At 47.3% G+C, this 27,002-nt stretch overlaps 2 protein-coding genes and 1 long non-coding RNA gene across 5 annotated transcripts in view; 2 read left to right on the forward strand and 1 right to left on the reverse strand.

Annotated features, from left to right (window-relative positions):
- Positions 1 to 17,450, forward strand: part of LOC310748326 — a 106,164-nt gene extending 88,714 nt beyond the window's left edge. Inside the window, exon 2 of the long non-coding RNA XR_014541298.1 lies at positions 15,081 to 17,450. This is a non-coding gene — a long non-coding RNA (uncharacterized lncRNA). The remainder of the gene's footprint in view (positions 1 to 15,080) is intronic.
- Positions 73 to 7,700, forward strand: ISCU (iron-sulfur cluster assembly enzyme). Of its 2 annotated transcripts, none has more exons than XM_083584021.1 (6): positions 73 to 165; positions 2,732 to 2,925; positions 5,021 to 5,134; positions 5,285 to 5,395; positions 6,024 to 6,102; positions 6,865 to 7,700. In XM_083584021.1, the coding sequence occupies exons 2-6, from the start codon at positions 2,827 to 2,829 to the stop codon at positions 6,960 to 6,962; spliced, it is 501 nt and encodes a 166-aa protein (XP_083440147.1). In that variant the 5' UTR covers positions 73 to 165; positions 2,732 to 2,826; the 3' UTR covers positions 6,963 to 7,700. The 2 variants fall into 2 exon arrangements, with proteins under 2 accessions (XP_083440147.1, XP_083440146.1); XM_083584020.1 differs by lacking the exon at positions 73 to 165 and adding an exon at positions 1,937 to 1,994.
- On the reverse strand, positions 16,234 to 26,678 carry TMEM119 (transmembrane protein 119). Of its 2 annotated transcripts, none has more exons than XM_083584003.1 (2): positions 26,367 to 26,678; positions 16,234 to 20,066 (listed from the first exon to the last, which is right to left on the reverse strand). In XM_083584003.1, exon 2 carries the CDS (start codon positions 20,040 to 20,042, stop codon positions 19,164 to 19,166), a length of 879 nt encoding a protein of 292 aa, XP_083440129.1. In that variant the 5' UTR covers positions 20,043 to 20,066; positions 26,367 to 26,678; the 3' UTR covers positions 16,234 to 19,163. The 2 variants fall into 2 exon arrangements, with proteins under 2 accessions (XP_083440129.1, XP_083440130.1); XM_083584004.1 differs by lacking the exon at positions 26,367 to 26,678 and adding an exon at positions 22,136 to 23,525.
- Between the last annotated feature and the right edge of the window lie 324 nt (positions 26,679 to 27,002).

Below are 27,002 nucleotides of genomic sequence, written 5' to 3' on the forward strand. Positions count from 1 at the left end.
CGCCAGCCTTTTCGCCCGCCGCGCTTCTGGGCTGCCCTGCTCTAACGCCTGACTGAAAAATAGAGGCAGCTGCTGCTCCGAAGGCGTCTGGTACAAACAAGGCGGGGGGTGTCGGTCCCGCAGAGCTCTTAAGAAGGGCTGCTGGACAGGAAGCGTCCCCGGCAGGTGAAGGGCATCGCCATTTGGTTCTTTTCGAAGGGGCATAAATGTCGGGCTTTCCCAAAATCTCGGCGTGCCGCAGTCGCCTCAAGGAAGGACAGAAGGACCCTCTCCGTCGCTCAGGGAAAGGCAGGCGGGGCCGCCATGTTGAGTGTGTCAGCGCGTCGCTGCTCTGGTTCCGTTGGCTAGAGAGGAGCTTGCGCAGGAGACCTTCCTGTTTGGTTGTGTCTCGTGTGTTCGGGGGGGGGGGTTGTGTGTGTGTTATGACACTGATATCCCGTCTTTTCCGTAGAGTGGCCTCCGAGGGAGCTTCGTCGCTGAGTGGAGGATCAGAAGTTGCTTTACCTTTGTAACTTTCAAAATAGGCCAACCCATTTGCCAGAGCAGGGACGCTGAGAGAGGGGGGGGGGAGGCATCTGCTCTTAAAGCTGCATTAAATTTGCTCCAGAGCCCCTGGCTGGGTGATGGGGCCCAAGAGCCACGCATAAAAGCTTGGTCCTCTCCAGAGTCTTGTCGGGCCATAAAAAAAAATATTTCTACGCACACGCATACCTGCTTCAAATAATAAATCATTAGTTTAAGGCATTTAAGCGTTTAAACTGGACAGTAAAATTGGCTTCCAGGTGGAAAAATCAAAATTGGAGACAGAACTGTTAGAACCCAGTACTAAGAATTTGTCCAAAATGTACAATTTGCTGCTGAAATGGAATACACAAGATGAAACGGTTAAATCGGTCATGATTAAATGGGCTCAGGACATTGGGCATAATATTTTGTTTGCTGATTGGGAAAAGTTGTGGACCACCGGGATAAAATTTACGGCATGTAATGCCTTAAGAGAAAACATTATGAAAATGATATATAGGTGGTACATAACCCCAGTCAAGCTTGCAAAGATTTACCATGTGCCTGACAATAAATGTTGGAAATGTAAAGAAACTGAAGGTACATTTTTTCATCTTTGGTGGACCTGCCCGAAGATTAAGGCATTCTGGGAAATGATCTATAATGAACTTAAAAAGGTATTTAAATATACTTTCCCCAAGAAACCAGAGGCCTTTCTCTTGGGTATTGTCGGCCAAGGGGTGTTAAAGACGGATATAACTTTCTTTATGTATGCTACAACAGCAGCTAGAATACTCATTGCGAAGTACTGGAAGACGCAAGAACTACCCACACTGGAAGAATGGCAGATGAAGGTGATAGACTATATGGGTTTGGCAGAAATGACGAGCAGAATCCGAAACCAGGGAAGAGAAGCAGCGCAAGAAGAATGGAAAAAATTCAAGGACTATTTAAAGAAATATCATAAAGTTAATGAAAGTTAGAATGATGTTGGACTGGAAAGTAAATGGTTACTATTAGCAATGGTTAAGACAAGGAAAATAAGGAAGAATAGTCTAAATTTAAATTAAAATAAGGGAAGATTTGCTGAACAATCGATAAGAATTTGGAATACAGAAAGGGGAGGCATGAGGAAGTCGGGGAAGTTAGGATATGAAATTAGGATATGAAATGATACATGTTTTTTGTTTTGTTTTTGTTTTTGTATGTTTATGTTTGTTGTATTGTGTTTATATGGAAAAATAAAAATATTTTTTTTAAAAAAAACAAATAATAAATCATTTATTTACTCCCATTATTTGCATACTTCCCAATAAAATATTCAATAAATAAAATAATTAGTGTAAAAATACATATAAAACTGTAAAATCAAAGCGGATGCCAACACTGATGGCATTCTCTCATGACTGCTAAACATTTATGCTCTCAATAATTAAGTACAGTAATTATGGTCAGCAAATATCGGTTTTGGCCTGGCTACTATTTTTTCTGTAAGTTTCAATGTCGTTTAATGTGTTTTTGTGTCCCCTGCCTTGTGATGCTGACATGAAAAGTGGGATAGAAACAGTTCTAATAAATAAAAGGCAATAAAGCAAAAACAAAAACAAAAAACAAACCCACACAGCTCCTTTGCACCCCGAAGCTAAAAGGCATTGGGTGGCGGCAGCAGCTTTCCCCGCACTAGGCCTGGGAGGGTGAGGGCCGGACAAAAGCTGTGACGCTGAACAGCCTCGGGCTTGGGAATTCTTTAAGAGGTTTTGTTGGGAGGTGGGTGGGTTGTTACAGTTTTTGACTGTAATCTTTTGTATTTCATTTCAGATGTTACAGTACTCTGATTTATGCTTGGTTATGTGTTTTTTGTTATATTTATTATTTATGACTACTGCTGTTACGTTGGAATTGTGCTTTTTCATGTTGTAAGCCGCATGGAGCATGGTTTGAACCCTAGAAAGATGGAATTCAAATAGAATTATGTATGTATGTACATTATGTCTACTGAGAAGTAAATCAAACTGAATTCAGCAGGATTCGCGCCCAAGTGGAATTAGGACTGCAGACAAAGCAACAAATCAAAACTTGCAATAATAATAATAACGATAATAATAAGACAAATAACAATAATAACAATAACATCCAGGCAGCAACAGGTTAATTCCCTCCCCGGGCGGGTTAAGTTTATTCCTCCCGGAGGGCGTGGCTAATGACGCCCGTTTCGTTTTGCCCTCAGCAGGGCGCTGTGGCCTCACCTGGCGCTGCAGGCGTGGCGTCACAATCTCGCGCCGTCCTTGTCTCCTGCGTCGCAGTCCTCCTCCAGCAGACAAGATGGCGGCGCTGAGGGCGAGCGTTGCGCAGCGGGCGGCGGCGGCTCTCCTGAGGCCTGGGCCGGCCCAGGCTCCCCTCGCCGCGGGATACCACGAGAAGGTAGGGGACGGGGGCTGGCTCACTCAAGGGGGCTTTGAGGGTCGCAGGAGAAAGGCGGGCGAGGGGGGAGGACCCAGCAGAACAGGGGTTTTCGGGGGGGGGTCCCTCAGAAGGTGGCGGACCCTCCTTCCTTCCCTGGAGGGTTTTGAGAAGCAGAGGCCAGGCGGCCACCTGTCAGGGTTCCTCAGCCGTCACTCCTGCATCGCAGGAGGACGGACTCGAGGACCCTTGGAGGGCCCCTTCCGCTCTGCAGCGCCGTGATTCTATAAGGCAGCGGCTGTCATACTGAATGGGTAGCTGGATTATGGGGGATATCGCAAGGGGGTGTAAGGGAACGCTGCGCATGTATGGGGGTCATAAGGGGTGTTGGGGGTAACCTGGGGGGATGGAGAGGGGATGTGATAAGGATTTGGGGGACTAAGGTAGGATTGGGGATCTTTGTAGACCTGGGGCTGATACAACAAGGGTGGCTGGAAACTGAGTGGAACACCAGAAAGAGGGTGAGAAGGGAAGCCTGCACAGATTTGGGGAGGGGACAGTTTAGTGGGCTTCAAACAGAATAGATGCCTGGGCGGAGTTAATTAGTATAAATAATGAGGACACTTCATTTTTTAAAAAATAATAATAAATTGAGTGGTGACCTTTAACAAATAGCTGGTGGTCAGAGGGAGGCATGGGGAAAGGCCTCGCAGTGGGGCAGGGTAGATAGAGAAGTTGGTGACTGAGGTTGCCCTTTTTTACTCTCATCCCTTTTCCATTTTGTATCATGGCTTCTAGACTGTTAGCCTGCAGGCAGGGACTGCCTTGCTCTTGTGTACAATGCTTAGTGAAATCCATGTGCTCTAGGAATGATTAACGGTAATCATAAGCTGTGGGAGTTGGTGTGATTCATGGAGGGAAGGAGGAAGGATGCAGAAGGAACAGGGCTAACATAGTCAGAGAGCTGGCATATGAAGGGTGGTATACCAAAAGGAGGCACAGAAGGAGAGGCAGGAAACGGCGCACAGTGGTGGGGGTTTGCAGACAGCTGGCTTAGAATCATAGAATCATAGAGTTGGAAGAGACCACAAGGGCCATCGAGTCCAACCCCCTGCCAAGCAGGAAACACCATCAGAGCACTCCTGACATATGGTTGTCAAGCCTCTGCTTAAAGACCTCCAAAGAAGGAGACTCCACCACACTCCTTGGCAGCAAATTCCACTGTCAAACAGCTCTTACTGTCAGGAAGTTCTTCCTAATGTTTAGGTGGTATTAGAACTAGTATTAAAGGTAAAGGGACCCCTGACCATCATCTCGCTTTATTGGCCGAAGGAGCCGGCATACAGCTTCCGGGTCATGTGGCCAGCATGACTAAGCCGCTTCTGGAGAACTAAAGCAGCGCACGGAAACGCCATTTACCTTCCCGCCAGAGCGGTACTTATTTATCTACTTGCACTTTGACGTGCTTTCGAACTGCTAGGTTGGCAGGAGCAGGGACCGAGCAACAGGAGCTCACCGCATCACGGGGATTCGAACCGCCGACCTTCTGATCGGCAAGCCCTAGGCTCTGTGGTTTAACCCACAGCGCCACCCGCGTCCCTTTTAGAACTGGTATTAGTATTGGCTAGATACTGTGTACCAGTATATTCCCTGCTGGGTTCGAAGGGCCATGCTGTTTGTTTCTCCTGCCCATAATGTGGAGGAGCACTTTGACTACAAGGTTGTGTACACAGGGCATTGCAGACACTCCCCCTCCCCTTGACAGATATTTTATGAGACTGGGATAAGTTTTAGTCATTTCTTGGGGATCTCTTTAAGTTGTGCTGGACTGAGTGGCAGAAATCAAACAATTGGAAGGGTCTCTGTAGGCTGCCTTGTCCAGCCACTTGTGTGATGATGCAGAAAATCCAAAGATAGACACCCCTGATGTCTTGGGCTCAGTCAAGAAATGTCTCCAGTAGGTGGCAGTCAGAGACTTTGCGACTCCATTAAATGATACGTGAATAGCCCTAATCATAGAATTGCAGAGTTGGAAGGGCCCAGGATGATTATCTCGTTCAAGGATTCACCTTTGTCCCCTGAAGATGCACATCAAACCTTTGCTTTTGAATTCCAGGTTGTTGATCACTATGAGAACCCACGAAATGTTGGTTCCCTGGATAAGAGCGCAAAGAATGTTGGGACTGGCCTTGTGGGAGCACCAGCCTGTGGGGACGTCATGAAGCTGCAAGTAAGTTAGTGCTGCCTTGAGGCACCAAAGGCTGTGAGACAATAAAGCCTCTTCCAATCTCTCGCCCTCTATTCTCTGTGATTGTGAGCAAGAGAAGTGTCTCTTTCGTTTCAATGCAATGCTTAGTCACTCTCATGAAAATGTCCTCAGGTTGAAGTAGATGAAAATGGAAAGATAACAGATGCCAGGTTCAAGACGTTTGGCTGTGGGTCAGCAATCGCTTCGAGTTCCTTGGCTACTGAATGGGTGAAGGGCAAGACGGTAAGTCTGATGCCTGTCAATATATACCTTGGCCTTGTTTTGGGGAAAAAACCTTTCATGCTGCATTACCATCTCTTAGGCTGCTTCAAGAAAGTCGTTTCCAGTCCAGGGAGGGTAGATTTTGCATGCATTATCCTAAGAGTCTAATAATGTGGAAGTCAATTGTGGAGGCCTGTAGCTGGATCAGACCAAAAGTCCTTTTAGTCCAGCATCCTGTTCTCAGTGATCAGCCAGATGATTCTGTGAAGCCTGCAGACAGGATATGATTGCAGCAGCACCCTTCCTACCAGTTTCAGCAGCTGAATTTCAGAAGCATACTGCTTCCAGCAGAGGGGTGGTAAGCTGGCAATAGAAAATGAAATTGTGTCTGTGGAGCAGAGTTAGCAGCAGTTGCTATGGAAAAGTTGTAGCTTACGCACCTTTTTTGTGTTCAGAAAGTATTATGTTCAATCCTCAGCCTTTCCAGATAGGGCTGGGAAGATACCTTCTCTGAAAGAACCACTGCCAGTTCTTCTAAACAATACTGAGCTCGATAGACCTGAAGTCTGGTAGTGCAAGACAGTAGTCCTGTGTGCCTAAGTCCATGGTATGAAATGGAAGGCTAAGTAGTAATTTTTGTATGTTTCAGGTTGATGAAGCCTTGAAGATCAAAAACACAGACATTGCTAAAGAGCTCTGCCTTCCTCCAGTAAAATTGCACTGCTCCAGTAAGTAACCCTTTTTGTCCTTTGTTACCATTTAAACTCTTTGCAGACAAGTTGTTGGAAAGAAGCACCACAAGGCCCCAAATGCAAATAGTCAATCATGAACAAGAAAGGTGGATGTAAGCGAAGTTCTTTTACAGCGATGCCTTCTATGTTGTTGGTATGTTCTTAGAGAAAGTGAAGAGCTAGAATATAAGGGCATATGCCTTTCTCTGATTGGTGCTAAGGAGAGTTGTAATCCAACAACATCTGTACAGCTACAAGTTCTCCAACCTTGGGAGGCTGGAAATTGGTTCTGGAGCTAGCATTGTGATAGACTGAACCAGGAAGTTCCTGTTATAGTTCCTGCCGTTAAACTCAGTGGAAGACTGTTGAAAAGGGAGTCAGGGTTGAGACACTGAGAATAATATTGGCTTATCTTTATGGGGCTGTTGTAAAGAATGCTGAGAAGGCAAGTGAACTGATTTGTGCACAAGTGCTATGCCCATGCTAAGTCATAAACTGGCCTAAGAACACCCCTCAAAACTCAGAAATCTGGGCATGTAGGAAATCTCTCCTTCACTTTAGAAATGCCTAAAGGTCACCACAAGGTGAATGTGGGGGTTTACTGCCAAGGTTGTGAATTGGCCTGCTGAGTTGCAGGAGAGAGCCAGAAGCATGGCTCTTCTCCCAGAGACCTTGGCACTCAGGATTGAAATTATTTTGCTTATTCGACTTCCGCTGTTAAACCAGTGTAATATTTCACTTGTGTTCTTCCTCCCTTAGTGCTGGCAGAAGATGCCATCAGGGCTGCCTTAGCAGATTACAAGTTGAAGCAGGGGCCGAAGAGCAGTGAGCCAGGAAAAAATGCAAGCGTGGCCTAGAAGGAGGTGCTGCGTGTCAAAAGGCCTGGAGGCCTGTCCCGCGACAACCTTGTCATTCCAATTGTAATTTAGCAGGGCAATTACAGCAAGGAGCCAACAAATCACCTTAGTGCATTTTGGAAGCATGCACAATGTCAGGCTGCATTGGAACCACCTCAGGGCAGTCGCCTTGATCATCTTTGCTACCAGCTTTTCTGTTTTCCTTCCACATGTGGGAGGAAAGAGAAGAACCTTCTTGTGATTTCAGTGTGAGAATTTTGCTATAAGTAATCGTTCCAGCTTTCAGTGTGTAGGAGGCAATTGCCTACATGTTTGCTAGGGCATGGCCTGCTGTTGCAAGGAGCAGCCCCATCTCTGCTTCGGGCAAAGCTGCCTGGTACGAGAGAACAGTCAGGGACCTGTAACTCTCCCCACAGGAAGGGAAATTGAGCACACTCTAGATATCTTTGGGGACTAAAGAAGGTAGAAGTTCCTCTCCTGCTGTTTCCGCAGATGAGGCAGCAAGAATCTCCCTTCCCGTCGCCAGCAGCATGTTCTTCTAGCCGGGAGGGAGGAGATTTACCCCAACAGCAGATTAAGGCAGAAACAACCATGTTCCTATCCTTATTCCCCAGTTTGGGTTTTAAAGAAAAGGATTGTGTGATCAGACAGTTTATGCACAAGTTTCAGATTTATTTTATGTACAGTGTATGCTATATATAAATATATAGAGATAATATATGCTGTGCTCTGGCTCAATGAATTGTGTGTTTCTTCCTAGCAAATTTCAGGCTGAATTTAGAAGAGGAATTTGTATAAATGCCTTATTTGGCACAACAGTATTCAGCCAGACCACAGAGAAACAAGAGAGAGGTATCAGCCTGCTTGGGGTGGCAAGGGTGGGTGGGTGTGGAGGATGCAACACAGAGTGACAGTGGGAAGAGAGAAAACAAACTGAGGGGGAGGGAAGACTGTGGTGCCTTCCTTGGCGGGAATGGCTGGCTGGGACCCTGTAGGGTCGCTCCTTTTGGGAGAATACACAGTGACATTTTGCTACCGATTGCTTTTATGGCCCTTCTAAAAGTAGGGTATGTAGGCCACAGTCCTCTTGCTCCCCAGCAACCGACACTCAGGAGATTTGCTCATCATCTTTGGAAAATGCCAGCCCTGTGCTTTTTGAAACAGCCTTGAAAAGCAGTCAGCCCCATTAGAGAACAGCATTGCTTAGAAGGACAAGATAGCTCAGTTTCTCAGTAAGAAAGGCAAAAAGTCCTTCACTAATGTGAGGGGTGTATTCATATCAAAATCTACATTTATCCCCCCTCCCGCCCCCCAAGGAATGGCAGGGGGGTGCTATTGCCCAGAAGAACTCAGTTGGAGTTTTCTTACACAATCCTTAGCTTCAGGAATAGTGACAGACCAGAACTACATTTCCAGGTTCCTTGGCTGATTTACAACCAAAGCAACCTGAAAAATAAAAAAAGGTTTCATGAACTAGTACTTAAGGAAGACTTCCTTTTTTAGTTTCTGGGTGGTGGATAGGAGAGAGAAAAAGTCATGTTTCAGTTGGACTGATTCTTGAAGTGTGTTTGGTAGTGGAAGGGGTTGCCTTGGGTGGCATATGATAGGGAGTGGCAATAAGTCCCTGAGGGCAGCCTGCCCTGTGCTCCCAAAGCTGTCTCACAAAGACATCATCAGCATCCAGACAAGATTCAGCTGCCAGTCCAGCTTCTGTGCATGAAATGGGGGGTGCCATCTTGTCCTTTGCCAAATGTCTGACCCTGCTGCTGCTGCTACTGCAGGGCTCCCCTTATATTCTTAACCAACCGACTATATCCAGCCTGTCCCAGGGGAGCATTTCAGATTGAATCACTTCCCCTTGCTTTACACCAGGGGTAGTCAACCTTTTCATACCTACTGCCCTCTAATGCATCTTTTTTGATGGTAAAATTTCCTTACCGCCCACCAGCACTCGATGGAAGGAGGATTCAGCTTGTGCCATAGAACCCCCTACTGCCCACCTAGAATCCTGAAACACCCACTAGTGGGCGGTAGGGACCAGGTTGACAATCCCTGCTTTACACACTCCAGAGAGCTGCCCAGCACCAGCAGTGAGGTGGGTCCACTCACGTGTGAATCACCGCCATTATTAACAGAAGACATGAAGAACAGCACTGCTGGACCAGGCCAGTGCGTGCCCATCTAGTCCAGCCTCCTATTCTCACAGTGGCCAGCCAGTGGGAAGCCCGCAAGCAGGCCCTCTCCTGCATTTTCCAGCAACTGGTATTCAGAAGCATTCCTCTGATCATGGAGGCAGAGCACAGCCATCCGGGCTAGTAGCCATTCTCCCCTCCCAATGAAATTATCCAGTCCTCTTTTAAAGCCAGCCAAGATTGTGGTTATCACTGCTTCCTGCAAGAGGGAGTTCTGTAGGGAGTTGCATAACTGATGCATGAAGTACCCTCTTAAATCCCAAATCTTCTAATGCTCAGCTTCAGCGGATGCTGTACATAAATACCCTCAACAATTTCGCTTTGCATCCTTCTGTGAGTGAGAAACGCTTGCCACTTTTGCAAGGGACTTGCAAGTATTCCAGTTCATGCTGAGCAGCAGTTGCTCTCTCATTGGAGGTATGTGGCACGTCAAATAATTTATTAGTAGCTCAGGTTTCTAACTGAAATGTCTCTACAGCTGCTCCAGCATCGTGGTTTATAACAGCAGCTGTGCACCATAAGACAGACTTACAGGCTGTAAAACTATTCCTGTTGCCAATGTGTCGCTCCTCAAATGCAGGAAAGGGGGGTTTATATATATATATAAAAACACATCTGAAATGTTTAGATTTTAAAAGCATCTGGTTCTTGCTGGAATGTCAAGATGTCCCAAAAGGGGCAAAATCTGAAGGGCAGGGCAGCTCTGCCCCCTCCCAGTGCTGAGCTAAAGAACAAGGCTGCTTTTTGTGTCCAGCACAGCTCATGTCCAGCGATTGGACTCCTCTCCAGGGGTGTAGCAAATGGTGTAGTGCAGGAGCTTCCTGCGATGTCCCCCATAGCCACATCCTTATGGAGAGCCCCCCAAAGCAGGCAGCTGTTTTGATCCATCTACATACATAGCCCTCCCGAAAACAGCAGCACAAGATGCAGTATTGTGTTTAATTTGCTGAATGCAAACCTTTGCAACAGCACTGCGTGTCTTGCTTAATTGTGCATTTCCCAAGTTGGGAAACAGTGCTCTTCTCTTGTCTGAAGATTCAAGCCCTTCACCTGCCTTCTGGAGGTGGCCAGAAAAACACCTCAAAAAATGGCTGAGTACGAGAGGCTTGACTTCCCGGCGTTCTCTCCTGTTTTATCAGAAGCCTCTCCAAAAGGCCCACTGATAATGCTTTCCCTTAGCCCACAGAGCGGCCAAGGCACCAGAAAAACCAGCACTAGGGCCTCTCGGCTTTTGCCTTTTTGCACAAGTATGCTGGCTATTTCCTCCTTTAATCCCAGGAGAGAAATAGATTTCATGACAGCTTCCCCGCCCCCTTCCAGATGTGGCACTGAGACATGCAGGCGCTGGGGAAGAGAGGCTGGAAAGGAGTTGGGGGAAATCCAGCCTTCCATTACTATTTCAGAAACTGGAGGGAGCAAGAAGAATTGCAGATCTCACAAAGGGCGCACAGGCAATGACACGTGGCTGGTCTGCACAGTGGCAGAAGCGTCCAAAGCTTAACAGGGATCTCAAATGCAAAGAGTAATCTCCATTGAGTGGATATTGAAACATGGCCTGTATTTCGAACAGTCATCTTCATTCTGTGGGGTGTTCCAGAAATTTGCAATTTAAAAGGGAAGGTGGCAGATCATGAATTCTGGCATTTCGACTGAAAGCACCCACTTGTGTGTTCACCTATGGTGAGTAGAAATCACCTGTAGATAACCAGGGGACATTAATTTAAAAAGGATTCTACTTTTATGCCTCTGAGTGCCACAAATGCATAATAAAAGCATGTGTGTTCAGATGGATTGCTAAAAAGAAAAAAGTGAATGCAAGTACAGTGGTACCTCGGAACCTGAACAGAATCCGTTCTGGAAGACCGTTCAACTTCTGAAACATTCGAGTTTCAAAGTGCGGCTTCCAATTGACTGACAGCTAGGTTTTTGCATAGCGGAAGCCGCGTTGGACATTAGTTTTCGAAGGATCGTTAGAAAACTGGAGCACTTCCTGGTTTTTGGCGTTTGGGAACCAAAACGTTCAAGAACAGCTATTCAAGTTCCGAGGTACCACTGTAGTAGTTTTTGTCTATTTTTAAAGGATGAATTAAAAGAAATCATTACCTGGTGTCAGGTATCTCAGGCTCATTCTTCATTTGGAGCACAGGGGAGAGGGCCTACACACACTTGCCTTGTTTAAATCCTGAAGGGTGCTACTTCCCTAATATACAACTATTTGATCATGAAGTGGGGGTGCTAGAGGCCTTCGGATTGTATGGGGATCAGATTTAGGCCACCCAAACAAAGATCACAAATGAGAAGGAATCTGGACCCCCACCACCCCATGAAAACCATCTCTGCTCACTTTCAGGAGGCCTCGCTCAAGGTCATCTTCCAATGGCACTGGCAAAAATGTCAGGCTGGCAAAAATGAACCCCTCCCTCTCCCCCATACCTTGAAAGGGTTGTGGAAAACATGGTTCATTCATTCACGTTGAGTGAGAATGCCCCCATGTTAAAAACTTTTGGAGCAGCAAATACCCCATTATATCTATAATTACAAGCCAACCTCTTTCTCCAAATCCTGCCTTAGCCCTAATATCTTTGGACATGGAGGGGCTCCATTTTGCACGGCAGAAAACCAGCAGGCTTCATACTGGCCACAACAAGATTAGAGATAGCTCAGCAATGCAAGAACCAGACTGAAATGCCCCTGAAGATATGGGAAAATAATATTTGGGATACAGCAATGTCTGAGCATCTCGGCAGACACAGGAGGGCAATTAAAGGCATAACAAAAAGAGACACCTTCCAAGAAACGTGGACCCCTTTCTTGAACTGTGTTCATGACCAAAATCAAGACCTTGTTATCCCAACCACTCAATTTTCTCAGTGGAGAAGTAAAGTTAAGTAGTAGGTTTGAATACTGAATGCATAAGCTTATGTATAAAGTCAATGGGTAGAACAAACAGCATTAAATGTACTGCTGGATAAGTTTTTAATGGTTCTTTTATTTGTTTAAAAATCAATAATAATTGCTTAAAACATTATAAGAATCATACCGGGAAAATAAACAACATTAGAGCAAAAGAACCTGAGAGGTGCATTGCTTCCTATGCCCATTGCTCCTTCCTATATGAAACTGATGGAGCGTGTCCACAAAATTGAGCCAAATGGTCCTACTGAGAACTAAGGGGGACTGTAGTTTGGTTTAACGGTCAAATCCTCTTCCCAGGGAGCTCTGGGAATTGTAGCTCTGAGAAGAGAACTGGGGTCTCCTAACAACTCTCAGCACCCTCAACAAACTACAGTTCCCAGAATTCTTTGGGGGAAGCCATGACTGGCTAAAGGGGCATCATATTGCTGTTTGTGTAGAGTGTGGATTTGGCCCCTTCGGCTTCCCAGCCGCAGCCCACCAGATGCCTCTCGGAAGGCCACAAGCTGGACAGCAAGGAAGCAGCCCTAGCTTCTTCCCAGCAGCCCATATCCAGTGGCACTCATGGCTCCCCAGTGGCTATTCTAAGATACACTGCGGATGAACATGGAGGAACTATTATAACTTCCCATCTCAGTGGTGTCTCCCTGTTTATGGCATGCTCTCCACTATCTGCTTTTGTGGGAGATTAGCAGCCAACTTAACAAAGGCATATTCTTGCTAGTTAGCATGAGAAGGGGCCAAGTCCATTGCAGTATTGCTGAGACCATAGAAATACAACTGGTAGACAGGCCTTTGCATGATGTCATTTCCCCTTGGAGCATACAGTACTTGCGGTTCCTCTCTCTCTTCCTTTGACCACCATTGGATGCAGACATGCCTCCACTTGCTCCGCATCCCTGAAGCTGCTTATACAGTAGATATAAGTATGTTGCCTGCATAGTTTTGGCTGCTGCCATTGCTGTGAACCAATGCATGAGTATAAGTAAGTAAATCTTTTTAAACTTACTTCCCAGGTTGTTGCCTGGTTCTTTGTTAAGCGGGTTAGAAGGGGGGAGCCAGCTTAGTTCACAGCTGGACTTGCTCAAAACAATATTTTACAGCCTGATTCCTATGCTTTACATTTTGCTGCCAAAGGTGGGAGTTTGAAACTCTGTTCAAGCTGCACATGAGGGGCCTGACTCCAGCTATGGAGGCCAAGCCATTTTGGTTCATTGTGGTCAGAAGAACCATCCAAGTTGGTGATCATCACTGGCTCCTGTGGGAGTGAGTTCCATGGTTCTAACTATTGTGAATTTTTGCTTGTGTCATCCTTGTTTTTGATTATTTGTACGTCACTTTGAGTTTCCCTTTTGGGAGAGGGACAGTGGCTAATTAAAAAAAAAAACACCATTAATTAATAGTAAGTAACTTTGCATCAGCATCAATTTTTTAAAAACAGAAAGCACTTCTTGTGCAGTATTTTCATCACCAGCTGAAACGCCATTTTGCTGACCCCAGAAAGTGCCTGGTAAACGTTGAAACAGCTGGGGCTTTGGGTGGGGAAGGGGCCTGGCTCTGGGGCAGAGCATCTGCTTCGCTCCCACAAGGTCCTGGTTTCCATCTCCAGCACCATCTTTGGGTGGGACTGGGAGCAACCTGACCTGTAATCCTGGCAAGCTGCTGCCAGGAAAGAATACTGTGTTAGGTGGGCCAGTGGTCTGATTCTGTCTACAGCAGCTTCCCCTGTTCCTAAGCAAACTATCTGGCCACAGACCAGAAGATATGGCAAAGGAAGGACCAGCTGTGCATGGGAACTACCCAAATTGCCAGTGACCAGAGATCTTCGTAAATGGCTCCCAACGCTTCTCTCACAGAATGGTTAGGGGTTTTTTCTCCCCATCTACTAATACCAGACTTCAGTTTAGCCAGAACTGGTAGGGTTTTGAAGCTTTCCCAGCTATTTACTGTCTTTTTTAAAAATAAAAATAAAAGATTTTGTGTTATATAGATTTAAATCAGTGGCCAATTCTTACCTATATAATTTGATTGACCCCTAAACTAGGGGTGGCTAACACCCAATTAAGGGGTGTGATCAGGCTCTCACCCTCCCAAGCAAAATTGTCTGGTCCTTGCTAGATCCTGCCAATTTTGGTGATGGCATTGAAAATATTTTGTTGTATCTACTGTATATTTTAGAATATTTTATGTGCACTATGCATTTAGACACCTTGTAATATATTATAACCAAATTCTGCCTGATGGCTCCTGAGGAGCAGGTTTCCGTATATGGTTGGTAACAATTGGATGCCATTTTGAATCAAGATGGCGGGTTGAACTTTTCAGAACTGCATTCATTTTTGGGGTTTCTTTGACCTCTCAAACAACACTGAGTATGAGACATCCGCAGTTAAGACTTAGCTGGTTGTAGCATTTGGGAGCTTGTGCCAGGAGCCTGTGAATGCCCTCATTTAGTGGGGGCGTTTGAGGGGAGGCCCTACACACACTCCAAGAGAAATGGAGGGCGAGGGCCTGCAGCAGCTGCACCATGTTGGTCTTCCTGCCAGAGAGCATGCAAAAGTACACTTGTAGCAAGTGTGCATTGGTTGGAAGAGAAGGTACAACAACTTGAGGCCTGCCTAGCCACATTTCCAGCTACAAGACAAGATGCGGAGTTTCTTGACAGAGCTGCGTGGAATGTGCTGGAGCAGCAACACAGGTGAGGTGCCTGTAAGGAGGAGGAAGATTGCCCGTTGCAGGAGATGAACCCCTGGAGGAATGTGGCACACCAAAGTAGGACTGACAGGAACCATGTTGTATCATTGGAGCTGCAAAAACAATTCCATGCTCTCACCTTGGACACCGATTCTGGACCAGAGGAGCTAGGACAGCAGTTGGTGACCTCAGAATACACCGAGGTGGCTGTGGAAGGTACAGTGCACAGAATGATTCCTGCCACCCTCCAGAGAAGGAAGAGATGGGAGGAGATGGACTTGGAGGAGTCATTTTCCATTCTTGACCCTTCACATCCAAGGCTACTAATTGTGGATGAGTACGCAAATAACCCACTTGCTACCTTCCAAGGAAATGATCTCAGAGAAAGGGAATTGCAGTCTGGAGAAGGCAAGTTGAAGGAGAAGGAAGTACTCAAGGCATAAGGCTCCTGCCTTTATAACCTATCCTAATAATATCCAGATAAGCTCCAATAAGCAATAAGGGGAAATTCATTATATTGGTCCAAATACAGGGATTGGGAGAAATATGTCCAGATGAGAGGCCCTAAACTCCTACCCTGCTAGCAATCTATTTTCTGATTCTGGGCCAGAGGAGCAAGAACCGCAGTTGCAAACCTATGAATACACCGAGGTGGCTTTGGAGCATGCAGTGTTGAGAATGATCCCTGCTGCTCCTCAGAGGCGGAAGAGACAAGTGGGGTTGGTGGGTGACTCCCTACTGAGGAGGACAGAGGCTGTAGTGTGAGGAGGAAACAGGGTGTGCCAGGAGATGTCTTTTGGGTGCAAAGATTCATGAGGTGACAAGAGAAGTCACTGAGTCTTATAAAGCCCACTGACCACAGCCCTGAAGTCTCTGCATAAGGGATGCTCTGGACCTGGCAACTCTCGTTCTAATCACTTCCCCAAGGCTAGCCCAAAGTATTTTGCTGTCTGAAGCAGAATAGGCTGTGGCACCCACCCTCCACTGCCCAGGTCAAAGCACTCAGTGTTCATGGCTGGCCAAGTTAACTTGGCACCCAATGCAGAAAAACCCACAAGGGCCCCTCCCATGGAAAGAAGGAATCAATGCAGAACACAACCACCACTTTGATCCCCATCCACAACACCCAAGTGCCTCACTCTACTCAATGGTAGGGCTGGCCCTGCAGCCTTCAAGAGAAAAGCTATTTGAGGTGGAGGCTTGTTTGTGTCCAATGGAATCTGATATCCGCCTCCCCTTGAATGGACGCTCTTACACAGAGACATATCACACCTATAGCAGATTACAAAGAAAACATTTCTAAACTTCTGTTTCAAAAGCAGTTTACCACAGAGCAGCACACAGAAAAAAAACAAATAACTGAAAAATGGAACATAGGTCTGCATAGGAATGTATATTTGTGTGCATGGGTAACTGAAGGCTTAAAGAAGGTGTGGAAGGAGGTGCAGGGAATATACATTGCAGTCTGCAACTTTACTTAATTAATTTGTTTAATATTCAGGTTATTTCTTAAGTAATTGGTTAGGTTTCAGTTTATAAAAATGCAGAGATAACCCCTCTGGTTTATTTCTCTGAATCTCTTTGGGCAGCTGCTGTGACTTCTGGACGAGATGGCAATGATTTCAGATATTCTGCGGTGGTTGCCCAGGGACCGAATACTGTTTTGCGAAGCCTGCCAACATTTTCCATGGAAGAGTCCAAGAGAGTAGCTTTGGTGGACGCCATTCTTAGGAATCCCTGTACTGGTCGTCATTCCCCTTCCACACTTAATGCCAAAGTAGTTTTGCAAAAGGGCCCCAAACTCCGTGCAGTAAGTAGCCTTGGCCTTTTTTTTACCCTGTGTGGTTTTAAGCAAAATGGTTTTCAGAACATGGCATAACCACTGAAGGGGAGAGTTGCTTTTTCCATCAGAGAGAACGGGCACTTCCAGATAAATCATTATTTCTGCCCAGGTAACTCTAGGCCCGAGGTTCCTGGTTGAGGCCCTGTAGCCCTTGACCCCCAGAGTCTTAATCAGCCAAGGACCTCTGGCCCCTCATGTTGCCTTTGCTCCCACTGGTCACGCAAAGGGATCCCGCAAGCTGTTCACCTAAAAACCACCCAATCCCTGGTGCTTGTTGAACAAGAAAGGATGAGGGGGTGGCCTACCCGGGTTGTTGGGTCCTCCTGGGTTTGAATGCAAGGGGCTCCAGGGTTCTAATTCTCCACAGCACCCCAGGAGAATGGTGTGCCTGGTATTGTGTGATAGAAGACGATCACAAGAGCACACGCCTCTTTGGTGGCTTCCAGCACCTGGTATTTGGAAGCATATTGGGAAATTTAAATGGAGGCTGGACGCAGCCAGCCAGAAAGCGGGCAGGGCAAACATCACTAATGCATTGCAGGGGGTTGGACTAGATGGCCCTTGGGGGTCCCTTCCAACTTTACAATTCCATGATCCCCACCTAGTTCCCCAAGCCCCTCCATGGCACACAGCCACAGCCCACCAGCCTGGATTGACAAATCCCTGTTCTTAAAGAGAGCATAACCATCCATGTTTTTTTGTTGGCTTTTGTTGACTTCAGAGAGGGCTTCCCTATTATCTTGTGTTCTGAGGAATGGCCACAGTCATAAATATTATCAGAACCTTTGTGAAGAAGCTTGGCGAAAATGGTCGTCCCCCAATAAAACCCTCGCTCAAATTCTTCAAGGCTTGTCACATATAAAGATAAAGAGTTTCTTGGTCCAGCTGTAACGTTTGCTAAAAGTATTCCTCTCTTTCCTGAGCAGGCCAGAGAAGAAAACGTCTCAGAATCCCAAATGGAAACAATAAAGCCACTCAAAAGTCCTTCACAAAAGTACAAAAGTGAGTTTTAAAACAAATTAGTTTACCTCCCTCGAACCCTGTCAGAGCTGGTAGAAAGAGTAAAAATGTCCAGCCAACATGGCATTTTAGGCAGATTTTTTGAGTTTCCCAAATATATGCTGTTTCCACAGATATTATAAATTCAAAATTATCTTAAGATCCTTTGCTGATGATACAAATGCTTCAGGGTTCAAGTGGCGTGAAAGGCCAGTTCTGGTGTGCTTCTCTCACACATGATGGATGTCCTCTCCACCCCATAATTCTTGTAATAATATAAATGCCTGGATGTTTGTGAAACTTTAAGCATGCCAGTCAATCAGCTGGGCACATCCCAGATCCAAGCCCATTCTCTTGAGCAAGGATCTTCTGTAGGATTGTTTGAGCACTGAAATTGACCACAAAGGCATCTGTGGTGTCAAAGTTGGTGTCTCCCTGGCTGGTGTCAGAAGTGGCATCCATTATCAAGTCCAACTGAGGTTTCTGTGTCACGTGGATGGGAGTTAAATTTAAAACCTAACATCACGAAAAAATATCCAGGAGAGATCTGGGGACCAGAGCTGCCCTGAAATTTCAGGCTTGAATCTTGGACCAAGAACCTCTAACAAAGATTGTCAGGCCACAGGTGGACCTACTTGTAAACAGCAGCAGAGATTTTTTCTAAAAGGTGAGCTCTGCTTCCACCCATGCACCTTCGCTCCTCAAAGGGCACATATTCTCAGCTTCAGATTGAATCCAGATTGTAATTTTGCCAGCCACATTTTTAAGCATCATGCATTGTTCTTTTATCAACGATTTGTTCAGCACCTGAAAAAAGGCTCCAAGTAAGAGTGAGGTGGCTTTGTGATCGACACGAAAGGCTGGCCAATCAGTTCTAAGTCCTGTGCTACATCCTACTTCCAAAAAAGGCGGGTGCGGTGGCTTTGTAATTGACCCAAAGGCTGGCCAATGGGCATGTTGCACAGCCTTGCTTCAAAAGGAGCGATTGGCTTCATGATTACCCAAAAGGCCAGCCAATCAGCACTGTGTAAATTCAGCTTTGGCAGAAAACCAGAGTGGGCTACTGATCCCAGGGAGAGTATAGAATATGGAGCAGCCAGGCACTCACCTGGAAAGTGGGGATTGGGTAGGCAGCTACTATTATTGGGGACTGCTAAAAAAAACCTCATCCAGAACTGGGCCTGAACCACAGGTTCTACCATATCTATTCACAAAAATGTTTCAAAATAGGTTTAAACCCAACAGTGGTTTCAGTCCTATATTTGGATCTCAGTCAGCGCTCAGTGGTGGATCTCCTCCAGTCATCCTCACCAACTAAATAACACCTTGTACTTGTGTCAGAGGAGAGTGGCTAAGTCATTCAACGAAGAGACTGTTAAGGCAAACCTCAGTATGCTACTTCTAATGGGGCATCTCTAAAAAGGAGGTGGGAAACGTCATCTACTGAAGGGCCTGGTGTTGCCCACAGAGTAAAAGTAAAGTCCATCACAGGTTCAGTATGATCAGCTTTTCAACACGATAGCCAACGGGTGGAAAGCCAAGCAATGGAGTCCCTGTGTCCTAGTCTCCTGAGGTGCACGTACTATCAGGGGGTGAAGCCCCCGGCTCATCTGCCTCACTTTCTGAGATTTGTCCTGTGGAATTATCAGTCCCTGGTGATTCCTTGGGCTCTTCTGGAGATGCTGGGTGAGTTTCTTCTTCCACCTGTTGATCCTTCACATCTTCACCATTGATTTCCGCATCTACCGAGTTTGGCAGGGCTGGAGTCTCAGCCTCCTCTGCTGGACCATCCTGTTCTTCTGGAGTGGCTTTCTCTTCCTTCTCAGCCTCTTCCATCATCTTTGCCCCTTCCTCCTTGACACTGGTTGCCCTGTCCTCCATTTTGGCACTCTCCCCGTTCATCGTGACAGCCTTGGCTGGGGATTTGAGGTTCTGTGCAGCAGCTAAAATATCCGCCTGCAGCTGCTTGGTGGAGTCAACGGGCTCTTCCTGGTCGGCATCAGACAGCTTCTCTGGCACTTCGCTGAAGGCCTTGGCCCCTCCTGACTTGTCATTCTGGTCCACGTACTTCTTCTTTGGAAAAGATGATGGATAGTAGGCCGAAGCCTTGTGTTTCTGCCGGACGATGACGGCGGCACACACAATGAAAAGGAAGAGGAAGACCAAGGAGCCGACCACAATGATCAAGAGCATGTACTTCTGGAAGAAGTCCACGATCCCGTCCAATATGTTGAGGGATGTTGAAGTCCCATTCACAATGAGGTCATTCAAGGTGGGGTTTGCACCTAGTGTCACGCTTGCAGGGGGTGGGATGGAGGATGCCCCCTCGCTCTCTCCGCTGCCACCGTTGTCTTCAAGCCCTGCTTTGTGTATGGATCTTGAGGCACACAAGGGCACCATCAGCATAACAAGCAGGCAGAAGTCCATCAGGATGGCCATGTCAGCGGTTGGATGTGGCTAGTTCTTTGGAAAAAACAACAAACACACACATAAACAAACAGAAAGGAATGGTTATTCTTAGATGTGTCGCATGCGCAAATGAGCTAAGTCCCATTCTTAGACCTGGAGGAACTTCTTCCGTGGGGGTGGGGGGCTTGCTAAAGTTAATGGTGAGCCTCTTTGCACATGCTCAGTAGGCCTCTCATCTGTCCTAATGACTTCACATATTCGACAACTAGTTCTGGGGTTAAGCTCTGGTGAATCCCTACCTCAAACTGAGATGTGGGCATAAGCAAAAATAGCCAATGAAATCCCACGAAATCGACACATTCAGTGAAGTTTCAGGCCCAGCTAGAGGTAGGGCTTCTTCCATACATACACAGTTCATGGACAAGGTATGTTATTTCTTCCCCACTCCTCTCACTCTTGTTGGCTAATAGAATTGTGGAACTGCAGAGTTGGAAGGGACCCCAAGGGACATCTAGCCCAACCCTCTGCAATGCAAAATGGCAGCAAAAGAATCCCTGACAGCTATCCTACTCTACTTATAAGCCTCCAATGAAGGGAGCCCATCACCTTCCGAGGCACTTCATTCCGCTCTTACCCTCAGGAGGTTCTTCCTAATATTTAGTCGGAAGCTCCTTTCTTCTCATTTGATCCACTGCCTTCCCCAAAGCCAAATTTAAAAGTCACTCTCCACTGCCTGGGATAGTGGTGGTCCCCCTGCAACCCTCCCCCCAAAATGAGATGCAAAATAGTTTTCCCTCCTCTCATTTTCGCTAATAATCAAGGAAAACTCTTTTTCTGAATTAAAATGGAAAAGGTTTCCTTCTGGTGTCAAAGGCTAAGTTTTCTCCAAGAGAATTGCCCTCAGACGACTTGCCCACCGCCTATGACTTGGGACGAACATTGTTCCATTGCTCAATGGCAGAACACCTCCTGCACATGCGGAAGGCCCCAGGTTCATCTCCCGGCAGCATCTCAGGGAGCAGGTGGTGGAGAGGAGCTGCCAGTCAGAGTAGAGAAGACTTGGCTAGGTGGATTAAGACCAGGGATATGACAGTGACTCATAGCTCTGCAGAAGCCAACTCTGTATGTGTCAGCCCAGGAGAGCGGCTCAGGCAGGCAGCCTCCTCTGAAGGAGGCTATTTCTGGTCTGTCCGTACAGTCAGGCGTGATTGAACGATCCTAATGTCATCCAGTCAAGAGTGCGAGGCAGAAGGAGATCGAAAGAGCCCCCCTCTCAGGAGGGGAGCATACAGTGAGAGGGGTGGGCTTTGGGCCGCCAGAGATGTTAGGATGGTCTAAATTCATTTATTTCTCAACATGCAGAGTTGGGAGCTTACTGGTTTAGGAGTTCTAATAAATCTCTGAGCCTGATCAGATCCTGGCCTGAGCACACCACAGTGGTTGGTGGGTAAATTCCTGAGATTTAAGGTTTGCAATGGAAACTGTTACACAGACCGAAGAGCGCAGACTCAGGCATGCAGCCCCTGCTGATCCAACTCAAGGTTTACTTCACCAGCTGTTGGATCTGTCAGTAGATCTAGACAGATGTTTAAATGCTGCTGTTTCTGTTCTGACTCTCCAGTGACACACACCCAGTTTTTAATGTGGAAAACAAAGAGGGCTTCCTCCCCCCCCACACACTTCTCTGCCTTCTCTGGAGCTCTGCCTTCTGCCCTCAGTGCTGCACCCCAAATCCCAAGTGCCAGCCTGGCAGTCAGGAGGTGTCACTCTGCACATGTTTGGAAGCTAACATGCTCCTCCAGAATTTTCTTCTCCTCTGCTCCTTTTTCTAAGCAACATATTCAGAGTCCAGATGTTCCTGCTGAAAGGGGCTGTGCCTGATGCAAGCAGTTTCCCCTTGACTCAAATGCAACGTGCCCAGAACCTTTGCCAAGTTTGGAGACATTAACTTCCTGCAAAACTGCTAACTGAAACCCAGGGTGCAGCCTCAGCATCTGGAACAGCCAGAGGTCCCTGCATGAATCATCTGGTAATGTGTAGCCTCAAAAGAGCCCTGCAGCTGATCCGGCCCAGAGCTCATCTAGTCCAATGGAGTCCAGCCCAGATGTGTCCGAGAAGCTCACCAGCAGGGCATGAAGGTGGCAGACACCCGCTCTTGTGTGTCCTCAGAATCTGGCCTTCCAAGCTGCCTTGCCTCTGAACAAGGAGTTTCCATCTGGCTCACAGCTGATGACCAGTCTCTCCAAGGATGTTTCATCCAATGCAAATTACAAAGACTTTTGAAATCCATATATGGGGATGTTTCCTTTGCAACAGATATCTAGGCTTCTCACTTCCGTTGGAAAGGAGCATTCCACCCAGATGATACTTCAAGAAAAGAACTTCTCCTTTATCATCTCTCCCTCTTCTCTTCTTAGGAGCAATTTAGCCCCTGATCCACAAAATCCAGGCAGGGCACTGACACAAGGGCCCTCTGTAATTGTTTCTCTACAGCCCTTGGCATTCAGAGGTAGACTGCCTTTGGGCATGGAAGCTCTGTGGATCTATCGAGGCTAAGCTGTCAATATCCTCCCCACCATGAAACCCAATTTGAGCTCCATCCTTGCAACACTTCAGCAGGAATCCAGAACTTTTGTGCTTGCCAGAAATACGGGGAAAAGGGGGTCCTCTAGCTCAGTCCCCTGCAATGCAGGGTCTCAGCTAAAGCATCCATGATAGATGACCACCCAACCTCTGCTTGGAAACCTCCAAGGAAGGAGAGTTCTTGCACCCTCCCTTGAGAACCAGGGGCAGCAGGATCCCATCAAATGGATCAGCCATATCTGTGCAAGGCCTGCAGCCTCTCTCCAGATCCCAGTGACAGGCCAAATTCCATACCCTCCAACATTTCTCTGATGGAAATAGGAACATCCCATTCCACCATGATTTCTTTACTATTTATACCCCACACATCTGACTGGGTTGCCCCAGCCACTCTGGAAAGCTTCCAACATACATAAAAACATAATAAAACATTAAAGAAAAAACCCTTCCCTATACAGAATTGCCTTCAGACGGCTCAGGGGTTGGATAACTCCATACCCTCCAACATTTCTCCAATGAAAATAGGAACGTCCTAAGGAAAAACGTGACATTCTGGGATCAAATCAGAAATGGGAATGGCTTCCGTAAATCTGGGGATTTCCCTGGAAAACAGGGACATTTGGAGGGTCTGAAATTCTTCAAACTCTAAATGCACACAGTCTCCCCCATCCCTCTGCCTCCTTTCTTCCTCCTCCTCCTTAGATGCATAAAATATCGCCTAAATCCCCTCTAGTTTTAAAAGCTGTGTAATCTGAGAACTGCCCCATCTCTTCTGAGCTGGAGCAAATCAACTGGCAATTAAATCAGCAGACAAGACCTTCCTCTGGACTCTGAGCACAAACCTTCTCAGATAGCCAGCTGCATAATGCAAGCTTTTAATTCAATTTTGTTTTCATCAGGTTGTTATTCTTCAAAGGCACCCCACAATCTTAAAGCAGCTGATCTACCAAATAATAGTGTTGATTTGATTGCTACTCCTTTAACAATTCAAACATATAAATTTAATAATAATAATAATAATAATAATAATAATAATAATAATAATTTAAAAGGCAGTAATATTAAAAAAGCAAACCACCCCACATTAACATCAATAGAATATATACTGCCTTTGATTCAGAAATATTAAGACAGTGCAGAGTAAGTAATGCACAAGTTAATTAAAATGACACATTAAATAGCAATGAATAGCTAATTAACTGCTTTATTTGCTTCTGTTTTGTAGTTTCAGATTCTTCTGCTTTATATTTGTCTGTGGTGTGGTGGCTTGTTTCATCTTTATGCTCATATTTGAAGCCACTGTGGATGGTGCCTTGTGCGCCTCCTTCTGGCAGCTCCTTTGGCCAAGCTGGTGCCAAATGTATTGCTCTGCTTTCCTTTGGGCCCCATCAGCAAGTCCAAGAGGGGGGTCTTGTTGTCTGGGCAGCCCAGACCCTCCAGACACGCTGCCCAGGCTTGCACCCTGGGGAGGTCACTTTGGTGCTGCTAACACAGCAAAAACAAGGACTACAGGTTGCTTCCATCGGTGGGAGAGATCACTGTCTCTCACTGGTCAGCTGGGCCTGCCTTAAGCTGGGCCGCCCCAGTCAATAAGTGCTGACCCCCCACGGTCCGCCTGCTTCAATGGGTGCTGGAGCTCAGAGAGAGAAAACGCCCTGGTGCATCTGCAGCAGAACAACCGGATGCCTTCGTCTGCCCCAGCTGCAACAAAACACGTCTCTCCCATATTGATCTCTACAAGCCACAGCAGGTGCTGCAGCCTTCCAGCGGTTTGACTTCACCCCCAAAGGTGACAGATGGATGCCAACAACAATGTGGTCTTTGTACAGATATCAAATCCTCTAAAGAAGCAAAACAAACCACCACAGGAGAAATCTGAGGTCACACGCTGCTCCACTGGCACCACTAACACCACCAACTCAAGAGACTCCTAGGTGCAATGGCGGTTGGGCCTGTCCTTCACCTGACTACAAATGGGACCAGTGCTAGATGACCCATAGGGTCCCTTCCTATACTCTGTGATTCTATGAAATCAACATTATGTGAAGGCTACAATCAGCACCCGCAGGACACGGCTGGCGTTCCATGGCAAGCCCAAGGCTGTCGGTGGCCGGGGGTGGCAGTAGAAGGCCACTTCCTGTGCTCTTATGTCTCTCTAGATCTGCATTATGCCACACACCCCATGGCAGGCCACCTGGGACTGGTGCCCTCAGCACCCTCCCGATAGTCGGTTGGTAACCCCTGAACAAAAAGCCTGCCTGATTACGCCCATGTTCTGATTTTGCCACAGGACTCCGCAGGGCGGGGAAGGAATGGCAGAGCCGTGCTGCACACATGTGCAGCTGTGATTTTCCTCCACTCTTGTAGCATGGATGTTTTTGGTGTGGAGGCCAAAGGGGTAGCTAAGGAAGGTGGGCTTCAGCTTCAGCGCTGAGAGCAGACCCCAGGACATATGAAGAGCCAGTGTGGTGTAGCGGTTAGAGGGCTGGATTACTAGAACCTGGGAGACTAGGGTTCAAATCCCCCACTCGGCCATGAAGCTCCCTGGGTGACCTTGGGTGCCAGCCACTGCCCCTCAACCCCACCTACCTCACAGGGGGGTTGCGGGGATTAAATGAGGAGAGGGACAACTATATATGCTACCTTGAGCTTCTTGGAAGAAAATGTGGGTTATAAATACAAGAAATAATAATAATGATTAACACCTCTGAGCATGTGCAGAATGCTCTGCATGTTTCTTCCCCCTGCAGCCCCGCCACTGCATGACCACAAACCCCCATGTGTGCCACAAATCCCAAGGAAAGCACAAACCCCAGGTTGTCTTGAGGAATCTTTGCTTCATAGCCAGGGTCTTGGGGCACAGACCTCTGGGAAGTTCTCCTGCATATGCACACACACAAAGTTCATTTCAACAGTGCAGGAGAATTTCCCAGGGAGCTGCCCCTAAATTTTGAGTTTTCCTAGGGAATAGCAGCCTCATCTTCTTCAGTGCGCAAGGCAGAAGCAAAACGGGTTCATCTAGGACAGCATTGATTACCGGGTCCTTCTGCCTCTTCACGGGAACATCAGAAGAGCCTGGCTGCTGGATCAGGCCAAGTGGGGCCCATCTAGCCCAGCCTCCTGTTCTCACTGGGCCCTACCAGATGCCTCCATGGGAAACCTGCAAGCAGGATCCAAGCCCAAGAGCCCTGTCTCCCTTTCTGGCATTCAGGAGCATTGCTGCTTCCAGTTGTGGAGGCAGAGCAGAGTTGTCTGGCCAGCAGCCAGCGTTGGCTTCTCCTCCCCCGTGAACTTCTTCGGTCCTCTTTTAAAGACATCCAGGCTGGCGGACGCCCTGCCTCCTGTGGCAGCAAGTTCCATGGTTTAACTCTGAGCTGCATAGATTCCTTTTATCTGCCCTGAAGCTTCCAGCGTTCAGCTTCCTGGGCTGCCCCAAATTCTAGTGTTCTGAGAGAGGGAGGAATTTTCCCGCTGCCTGCTTTGTCCAGGCCACATACACTTTTATGAACTTCTATTGCATCTTCTTCGCCTTTTCTCCAAACTAAAAGCCCCCAAGACGGCACCCTTTTCTTACAGGGGGGTTGCTGCGTCCCCCTTGAGCCACCCCCTCCCAAGCAGGCGAGGCTTTTGTGGGGCCCCATCCTGCCCGCCCCAAAAGGCTGAGCAGCAGTTGCAAGCCTGCCAGAAGTCAGCGGGAGTTGAGAAAAGATGGGGTGGCGATGGGCCCCCCAGGTTTAGGGCGAGGGTGGGGAGTTGCGGGCATTTACTCACGGGAGAGGAAACTTTGCCGTCTTCTGCTGGCCCCCTGGCTGCCTGCTCTTCTGCTGAGCGCAGCCCCTTCCTCCTCCGAGCTTGGCCGCTTCTGTGCCTGGCCAGCTTTTTTGCATTAAGTCTGGTTTCATGTGGGGACAGGGAGGGAGGGAGGGAGGGAAGGGAAGGGCAGCCCCCCACATGCGGCTCTCCTTTCCCTCCCCCTTTCTCCCGCAGGCAGCCGCCCTCCAAGCTGGGAGGGAAGGAGAGGGAAAGAGGCTGGATAAAGTTTTGCTCCGTCTGCGCATCCCTCCAAGGGGAAAGTTCCCAGCAAAGCCAGGGCCAGGGGGGGGGGGGTTGTTTATCAAGGCAAGCAGCTGAGGAGTTAGGAAGTGGGGGGGGGGGGTGATGGTTGGTGGGATTAAAATCATCTCCCCAGAGAATATTCTTCCCAGAGGTGACATGATAAAATGACGCGTGCATGGAGAAAGACGACAGAGAAAAGTCTTCCTCTCTCAGACCCCGGGGACATCCCATAAAGCTTGAATGCTGTCAGATTCAGGACAGAGAAGAGGAAGGGCTTTTTCGTGTAGCACATAGTTACATCGTGGAACTCACTCCCACAGGAGACAGTGATGGCCATCAACTGGGATGGCT

The sequence above is a fragment of the Podarcis filfolensis genome, assembly GCF_964270895.1.
Source record: "Podarcis filfolensis genome assembly, chromosome: 13".
Lineage (NCBI taxonomy): Eukaryota > Metazoa > Chordata > Lepidosauria > Squamata > Lacertidae > Podarcis > Podarcis filfolensis.